Source organism: Anguilla anguilla, chromosome 12 (assembly GCF_013347855.1).
Source record: "Anguilla anguilla isolate fAngAng1 chromosome 12, fAngAng1.pri, whole genome shotgun sequence".
NCBI lineage: Eukaryota > Metazoa > Chordata > Actinopteri > Anguilliformes > Anguillidae > Anguilla > Anguilla anguilla.
Genome location: NC_049212.1, coordinates 10,303,982 through 10,313,450, shown reverse-complemented (window position 1 = coordinate 10,313,450; position 9,469 = coordinate 10,303,982). Strand labels below are relative to the sequence as shown.

The 9,469-nt window shown below is 56.6% G+C and overlaps 1 protein-coding gene across 1 annotated transcript; it reads left to right on the top strand.

Moving 5' to 3' along the window:
- The first annotated feature begins 3,237 nt into the window (after window positions 1-3,237).
- nrip1a (nuclear receptor interacting protein 1a) lies at window positions 3,238-7,409 on the top strand. Its single transcript, XM_035385655.1, is given in 2 exon segments — window positions 3,238-5,274; window positions 5,276-7,409. Coding segments are annotated over 2 exon segments (3,660 nt in total). The 5' UTR covers window positions 3,238-3,436; the 3' UTR covers window positions 7,098-7,409.
- Window positions 7,410-9,469: the final 2,060 nt, after the last annotated feature.

Sequence of the window (9,469 nt, the reverse complement as noted above, 5' to 3'; positions counted from 1 at the left end):
TGGTCCAGATACAGTGAAACAAAAGGACAAGCCGACAGGGCTCGTTCAAGAACTAGTGTTAACCTTGGAAATGCTTTTCCCTGGTAGCTTCAGCTGCAGTTCCCCACGGGGATGAAAAGTGACGTGGAGTTGGCTTGTTTTCTGTTGGACCTGTAAATAAAGTTACGTATAGCTATGCAGCTCGGGTTGCCAGTCGTCCAGTTTTTGACCGGAATGTCCAGTTTTCAAATTATTTCTGTCTGGTTTGTGGTCCCAACCGGTCAATGTAATGTCCAGTCTAGAGTTATTGATGGGAGAAATTTACTGGTACTTTCTAATGAATTGTCAGTGACTCAGTCGGGTACTCAGGAGTGAGTGGGAGGGGTTGAAGACGGAGGAGGAGACTTTGATTGTAAACAGAGGACCACAGCAAGGGTAAAATATCCTGCACAGTATGCCCTTAATATGAAAAATGTCCCTTTTAATTAGGTTCAAACAAAAATAGTTTAAAAAAATGAATCTCCTTTGTAAACGCAAGTCTGAAATATTTAAAAGATGTATAACACTTGTGTGTTTTCATTAGCCAGTCATCATATTTATATTACAACAATGGACCAGTCATCACATTTACCATACTTTACATCGTACTTGCTGTATTTTGTATTTAGGGAAAGTTATCTCATTCTGTGACTTTTGATTTAGGAACTGCCGTCGTGTGCGTTCCTTGGGTCTGCAGACAGTCGGCACCGTAGCATGCTCAGGTCCGGTTCCAAAATGCAGAGGACGTGTAACTGCACTAACTGACAGCCCGTATTCAGGGCACTCATTGGCCAGCCATTATATGGCCAGTCGTCATGGTCAGAGCAGCCTTTAAGACCCGCAGTGTGTGTAGACGGGCTTCTAACGTTTGCGATGGCTGTACTCGGATTGTCTGGGTGAGATGTTCCACTGAGGCATTTTGCCCTGTGTGCTGTGCTGTGCTGTGCTTTGCTGCTGCTGCTGTTTGTTTGTTTGTGTGGAAGTGCCGATGGATCCGTCACGGTCTCCTCTGTGATGTGGATTAATGAGATTAGGCGAGCTTGTTCTGGCTGCGTTACTTTGAACTCAGGAGGAGCCGGAGAAGCAGGAGGCACGGTGGTGATGTGTCCTCCCGGGCTCCTTCCCCCCAGCCCCTCCTCCTCCTCAGGTCCTCACAAAGGCCTGATCTGTGTGTGTGCTGGGCTTGTGTGTGTGTGTGTGTGTGTTTATGTGCATGCATGCGTGCATGAGAGTGGGCAGGTGTGTGTGTAGGGCTGGTTTGTGTGTGTGAGTGGGCTGGTGTGTGTGTCCAGGGCTGGTGTGTGTGTAAGGTTGGTTTGTGTGTGTGTGAGTGGGCTGGTGTGTGTACTTCTTTGCAAACTCTAATCTGGCTGTTCTGTTCTTGAGGCTTACCAGTGGTCTGCATCTTGCAGTGTACCCTCTGAAGTTATGCTGGTGTAGTCTTCTCTTTATAGTAGTCTTTGACACGTCTATGCTTACACCCTGGAAAATGTTCTTGTTCTGTTTGACAGTTGAAAAGGGGCTTTTCTTCACAATTGAAAGCCTTCTTTGCTCATCCACTAAGTGGTCTTTCATGGTCTACCAGGTCGTTTGCTACAGCTGAGCTCACCAGTGTGTTCTTGCTTCTGAACAATGTATCAAACCGTTGATTTTGACACACCCAGTGTTCTGGCTATGTCTCTGATCGATTTATTCAGATTCTTCAGGCTCATGATGGTCTGCTTTAGTGGCATTGACACGTATTTGGTCCTTATGTTGAGAGACAGACTCCAAATGCAAATGCCACAGCTAGAATCAGCTCTAGACCTTTCGTTAGCATTATTGTGCATGAACTAATTATGCAGTGACACACAGCTGGCCAAGAAACAGCTGGGCAGCCAACCGACCAATTACGTTTGCTCCCCTAAACTGTAGGGGACTGTGTATAAAAAGAGCCGTACTTCCTGTATGGAACACCTGATATAGATGTAAAATATCCTCATTTTAATTTGACAGCATAATTTCATCTCATATTCATTCTTATATTTTAAAATCCAATGAGCTGGAGTACAGAGCCAAAATAACTAAAATGCTGCCACTGTCCAAATACTGCCAGACTGCACTGTATAGTAAGTGGAGATAGCCCTTTTTGAAAACTGCTTAAAAAGTGTCCGGGCCAGAAATCGTTAAAGGTTGCTGTCACTTTAAAATCCACTAGTTCACTAAAAAAAGCCTCTGGGGGGGGGGGGGTGTCTGAAAAGCCACTGGAGGGTTCCTAAAAGTCACTATCTGGCAGCAAAGTTGCTAAGCTGGCGAGACGGTCCTGACAGCTGGAACCCGAGCTCAGCTCTCTCCTCCCCAGCGACTCCCCTCCTGCCAGACAGCGGCTTATCCCCGTGCTAATGATTCAATCAAATAAAGCCTTAAAATAGTTCGTTTTAGAGTATTATTTGAAGTTATTTTTGATACTCTTGCTTCAGAAGCACCAGGAGGACTGAACCATCTTCTCCAGTTGTTGTGAAACGACTCGACAAAAAACTAGGCCAAATTTTAGCCCTGGCCTTTCATTTTTTTTTAATTGGGAAAAAAATGGTCCTTAATGCCACTTTCGTTAATTGCGTTTGTCATAATGACAGTGCTTTTTCTGGTGTCTAGAGCAAAGATTAGGGAGGGGGTAGATGTGGGAGGACTTGGGGGGGGGGGGGGGGGGGGGTTAGTTGACATGGGGAATGTGGAACTGTTGAAATGGAGCGGGGTTCTATGAGCTACTGATTTTGGAGTGGTGGGTACAGGCAGGGGTGGTATTAGGAGAGGGACACCTGAATGAATGTCATGTTTTGGCTTCTGGGGTTTGGGGTGGGGGGGATATTTTAAAAAATCTGTAGTTCTCACGTCATGTTGTTTGTGTTGTTTTGCAGGGTCCCTGTGGGAGTCTGAAATCTGGAGAGCCTGAAAAGGAAGAGACACCAACCCAAAAGTCCCGCCCCCCACCCCCCCGCCGCCTGAGAGGCCACCCAGAAGATCTCCAAAAAATCCACAGTCATGGGACGCTCGCCGGGATCCAGGACGAGTCCCCCGGCCCCCCCACCCGTCCTGCAGGAGTAGCCCCGCTCGAAGGACGCCGCGCCCGAAACGCGCCTTCGGTCCGTCCTGCTGGAGCGATGAGCAGCCGCTGGGAGGCCCTCCGCGGGGCCTGACCCGCCCCCCGCAACTCCTCAGGCCCCCCCCCCCACCCCCGTGGGTCCCTGGGACGGGACCGTCTCCGTTTTCCCCGCTTCCGCGACATCAAAAAACACCATCCCCTTCCCCCCCTCTAAACCCTCAGCCTGAAATTTCACTGCATTCCACAATAAAAGTCCTTTTTTTTTTTGCCTGCTCAGCGGTTTCTCAGTTAAGCGGTGGTTGAGCCGGTCCGAGGTGCGAGGCCCTGACGCTGAACATGACTCATGGGGAGGAGCCTGGCTCTGAGACTCACCAGGACTCCGCCGTGCTAACTTATCTGGAAGGCTTACTCATGCATCAGGTGGCGGGAGGCCCCGGTGCCACGGGCGCGAGGCGCGCGGAGGCCGGCGGGCGCGACGGCGGCCCCGAGCCGAGGCCGCCCCCGTCCCGCCACGCCCCGGCCGGCCACGCCCCCGCCGCCGGCCCCGAGCAGGACCGGAGGCCTCCGGCGGGGGGCGCCGCCGCTTCGCAGCACCTCCGGAAGGCCCGGCTGCTCCGCTCGGAGGAGGGCTGGGCCGGCGGGCCGGAGGCGGGCCGGCTGCGGGCCCTGGGGGCGGAGCCGGCGCCGGCGCTGAACGGGCGGGGCCGGGGGGAGCCGCTCCAGCGCGGCGGCGGCGGGGGCGGGGGGGCTCTGGAGGGCTCCCCGAAGTGCAAGGGCGGGGAGAGCACCCTGCTGGCCTCCCTGCTGCAGTCCTTCAGCTCGCGGCTGCAGACCGTGGCCCTGTCCCAGCAGATCATGCAGAACCTGAAACAGCCCGAGCCCGCCCCCCTGGGCCAGGGCGGGGAGCGCGACCGCGCCGCCGCCGCCGCCGAGCCCCGCCCCTGCCTGGGCGCCGCCTCCAGCCGCCTGAAGGGCTTCCTGAAGAAGAGCAAGACGCAGAGCCACGGCGGCGTGCCTTACCGCCGGCGGCCCACCCCGGGGAGACTGGCCCCGTCCCCTCAGCCCCCGACGGGCGGCGGCAAGGGGGCCGGCGTCGGCACGGCGGCGGCGGCGGCGGCGGCGTCCGCCTCGGACTCGCTGTCCTGCGCGGCGCGCCTGAAGGCCGTGGCCAGCCTGGTGAACACCCGGGCGAGCCCCGCCCCCTCGCCCTCCCCGAGGCCCAGCGTGGCCTGCAGCCAGCTGGCGCTGTTGCTTAGCAGCGAGGCGCACCTGCAGCAGTACTCCCGCGAGCAGGCCCTCAAGGCCCAGCTCTCCGGCCGCTCGGCCAGCGAGAGGCTGGCCGCCATGGCGACGCAGCAGTCGCAGCTGGACCCCGGCGGCCCGGCAACCCGGCCCTCCCCCGACGCGCTGGCCTCCCCGAACGCCCGAAACGGGGCGGCGCTGTCGCCGGCGGGGCCGGGCACCGGGGGCGGAGCCTCGTCGCCCCGGAGAACGCCGCAGCCCCCGAAGGAGAGGCGGGGCTTCGACAGGGGCTCGGCCCGGCCGTCCCAGAACTGCAGCAGCCTGCTGCTGCACCTGCTGAACAACCACCACGCGCAGAAGCACGCCAACGGCCACGCCCACGGCCACGCCCGCCCGCGGGACTACCGCGACGACCGCGCCGCCCGCCCCGCCCGCCCCGCCCGCGGCTCGCCCCTCCCGTCGGACGGCGAGTACTCCAGCCCCGAGAACGGCCTCCTCCCGCCGCGGGACGGCAGCGACACGGAGAGCTCCCGCTCCAGCGGCTCCCCCATCGACCTGTCCGTCCGGAGCCGGGCCCCGGGGGCCCCGCCGGGCTCCTCCTCCTCCTCCTCCTCCTTCGCCTCCTCGTCCTTCTCCTCCTCGTCCTCCTCCTCCCTGGACAGGCTGACGGAGTCCCTGATCAACCGCTGGAGGCCAGAGAACCCCCCGCCCCCGCCCCTCCCCCCGCCCCTCCCGCCGCCGCCGGTGGCCGTGAAGAAGGAGCCGGAGACGGCCCCCCCGGTCAGGCCGCACCACAAGGTGACGCTGCTGCAGCTGCTGCTGGACCACCGGAACGGCGAGGGCGGCAGGGGCCAGAGGAGCTCGGACAGCCCCGACGGGCGGCAGGGCGTGGCCCTTCAGCCCCCCCACACAGCGGGGGGTCTGGGCGTGGCTCCGGGTGCGGCCGCCGGCAGACTTACGCCGGTGTGCAGGCCCGAGGAGAGCAGCGGGCGGAGCCCCCACGGTGGGCCAGGCGGTCGCGGGTTCCAGGCCCCCCCGCCGTTCGCCCGGGGCGTGGACTCGAACGGCGGCGCGTCCCGGTACAGCCCGTGCCCCGCCCCCCCCCGCGCAGTCCGCCCCCCTGAACCTGTGCAAGTCGGAAGCCCCCTCGAACCCGGACGCCGACGCCCGGGAGCCCGCCTTCACCGCCAGCAAGCTGCTGCAGAACCTGGCCCAGTGCGGACTGCAGACGCCCCCGAAGACCCCGCTCCCCCCTCCCAGGCTGAGAGCCGACCCCCCCGTCACCCTCCTGGAGAGGCTGAACACCCCCATCCTGAGGAACGGCACCCCCCTGTCCGGCGTGCCTCTCGCCCCCGTCGTGAGCAACGGGTCCCACGTTTCGGACGCGCCCCGGACCAGCCCCCCCAATCCCCCCTCGGAGATCCAGACCCTCCTGGAGAGGCGCACGGTCCTCCAGCTCCTCCTGGGCGCCACGGGCGGCAGGGAGAAGCCCCCGGCCGGCGGGGGGAGGAGGAAGAGGGCGGCGTGCGGGGGCGCGCCCGCGGAACAGCGGCCCGACCAATCGAGCCGCCGCGACAGCCCTCCTCCGGACGTCCGGATCAAGACGGAGCCCGAGGAGGACGACCGGGCGGCGCCCGAGGGCGAGCCGCCGCCGAGCTGGGGGGGAGGGGCCGGCGAGACGCTCCGCCCCCTGTCGGCCGCCGCGCGCCACGCGGACGTCAAGCCCGAGCCCGGGTCCCCCGGCGCCGTCCCCAGGGACGGCCTCCTGAGCCAGCTGCTGAGGCAGCGGTGCCGGAGCCTTCCGGTGAGCACCCCGACGGGGGCTGTGATGTCCGCCGCTGCAGCCGTGAAGGAGGAGCCCAGCGAGCCCCAGGCCCCGCCCACCGAGCCCCAGGCCCCGCCCGCCGAGTCCCAGGCTCCGCCCATCCCTAAAAAGCGACGGGTCTGCATCGAGGGATTCCCTCAAGAGCGGCTGGTTAGCGCTGCTAGCGGTGTCGGCGGTGCCCGGCGCTCGGTCTCGGGTTCCCCTGAACGACTGGCGACCCAAAACGGGGGGAGCCCGCCGGAGCCCGACTCCCCCAGCAGGGGTCACGCGGGGAACTCCCCGCCGGCCGACGCCCGGGGGGGGGGCTTCAACGTCCTCAAGCAGCTCCTGCTGTCCGACAACTGCCTGAAGGACCTGTCCCAGCTGCAGCCCCGCCGGGGCAGCCCCAGCCCCAGCCCCTCCGGCCCCCGCCCCTCAGACCTCGGGGCGAACGGGACCCCCCCCCCGGCGAGGCCCGGCCACCTCTACAAGCTGGCCGCCTCTCCCTGGGACCACGCCCCTCAGGGGTCGGGGGTCGCCGACCGCGCCCGCTCTGCCTCGCCTCCTCCTCCCTGGGGGGTGCGGGACTCCCCCAAAGCGAACCTGGTCCCCGTGAAGAGGGAGGCGGAGGCCGAGGCCGAGGGGACCGCGCGATGGGCGGCGGGTGTGGAGGAGAGACCCGACTCGCCCCGCCTCACCCAGGCCAACCCCATCCTGTACTACATGCTGCAGAAGAGCAACAGCCACCTGGGCCGGGGGGGCCGGGGCGCCAGGGGGGCGCTCTGCAGCGCGGGGGGGGCGCAGGGGCAGCCCAGGGTGAAGGAGGAGGAGCCCGCCCCCCTCGCCGAGGATGACGACCACAAACTGAACGCCAAACACCACCCGCACCAGCCGGAGGGGCCACCAGAGGGCGCCGTCGAGAGGCTCAACGGCTCACTGGAGAAATGCTAGTCATTAAACAATTACGGCCATTTTGAAAAAAAGAAAAATAGAAAAAGCTTATATCTAGACTAAGGTCTATTTTATTGTTTTGTTTGTACGCTTTGCTTTTATCGTTTGCTTTTATTTGCGTTTGGTTTTTATCGGTGGTGTAAGAAAGCGGTGGCCAGAGCGAGGCTACAGAAGGCCAGGTTCTCAGAATCTCACACGCTGACCGTACAGTAAACAAAAAAAACGGCACGTCTTCTCCTCTCGAAATATTACTTCAGAATCATTTACAGCTTTTTTTTTTTTTCGTTTCTTTGCCACTCATGTTTTTTCAAACAGAGAGAATTTAAGCTTGACCTGCATGAACTTTTTCAAATCCGGAAGTTTATAAATTTAATTACCTCCCGGTACCCGGTTTTCCAAGAATCGCCCACGCATCACGTGATGAGGTTATGTTCCCGCTAGATCTCATGCCGCTGTTTGTGGAACCCTTTTTTGGTGTGTGTGTGTGTGTGTGTGTGGGGGTGGGGGTGGGGGGGGGAGTCATCACAAATATCTCTCACATGGCTCATCACTTCTGCAATCTGACTGAGCTGCTGTACCAAAATGCTTTCAGTCAGATCGGATCTCAGGTCTCAGAGAATGCGTTGGATGATCGACAAACAGAATAACCTGCATTTATTAAACCAGAAAAAATGAACATGTTCCCCCCCACTGATATAATTATAGTAATAATAAATGCTTGTATGTACCTACTCTGAGTTGCTAGACTGTGTTGAGGGCAAAGAATATCTAAAAATGTCAACAGAACAATCTGTTTTTACACCTTACATAGCTGTATAACTGGAATTGCATACACGCACACACATATACATACATACATATTAATTCTTTATTTAAGTCCACATTTATAAAATACATCATAAGGGCCAAAATATATTTCAGTTGCTGTCTGATGTCCTTCACTTGAGTAGCAGAATGCATACCAGTAGGGATAAAGCAAACAAAATGCAGGTTAGACATTTGCATCTCACTTGCACCGACAGGAAACATACACACGCGTGCGCACGCACACACATACATATATACACACGCACACACATACATATATATACGTATACATACACACATACATGCACACACACACACGCATACATAATTTATCATCTGTCTGTATCACGCAGTGTTTCAAACCTGTAGAAGGTTGTGCATGTGCCATAGATTTCTACACAATCATTGAGCCCAAATGTAGGAATGCGAGTTTCAGAAAGAGTGGAGTCGGTCTAGGGACTGATTTTTCTAGAGTTTGGATCAGTGAAGTCACCCCTTGCAAAATAACTACAGTTACTTTTCTCTTTATTTGGAATGAAGCTGTCTGTGTTTAGATGCCTTTTCCTGAGTTTGGGCAGATTAGAAGAGAGTTGGGTGTTTTGCTGTCTGTACGTATCTGAGATCTTGCTTTCCTTTTTAAAACCTTTTGCTGAAAGCCTTTTGGTCATTGTTTTTGTATGTTAATTATTCTTCCGTGAAGCCGTTTGCTCTGTATAAAACACTTTGTAGCATTTTAACTGTGCCAAGCCAAGTGAAAGTCATTTTTTAAAAGCTGAAGACAAATTGTAAAAAAAAGAGAATTGATAGAAATTGACAATATATATAAGGTTTGTGATGGGATTGTTGCTCGGAGAAAAAAGGTTTTAATTTAATAACTGGAAAAAATGTTCTTAATGCCCGAGTTTAGAGAGTATCCAGTGTTTTTATATTTATGTAATGCGACCCCAATATTATAAATGACCTTTGGCATGAGTACATTGACATTGTTGCTCAATGGATCATTGGCAAATGGGGGGAAAAAAACATGCCAAGCTGTCTTTGAAATGACGACATTGTATTTTAGGTCTGTATGATACTGCCGTCCTGCTGGTGGATGACAGGCTCGTCCTGGAAATATATTTGCTGTCTTTTCGGTGGTCACATATTCTCCACAACAACAGAGGGTGTTCGGACATTGTGAGGTCTCCAAATTCTGTAAAATATTTTGTCTTTCCCCCCCGATATTGTACAGCCTACATTGAATTAGGTTTGAAGAGAGTTTTAAAAAGTACACACACACATATATATGCATATATATTTGTGTAAATAATGCTTTCTTTTTGAAAGATGGCTATTTTATATGGTTTACCAGAAAGAGGATAAGATGTAATAGTTTACAATTCCCTAAGCCAATGTAAATACTGTTTAAACAAGTGTACATAACTGCATTTGGAGGACTGTGACCTTTGACCTGTTGGTTTCTCTCCCTCGTTTTGTTTCCTCTGTTTTGCATGTGTCACTATGTGGTAAGCTTCTGATAATCTCTGTTGGACGACATGTTGTGTCTGATGCTCGACACTGCTGCC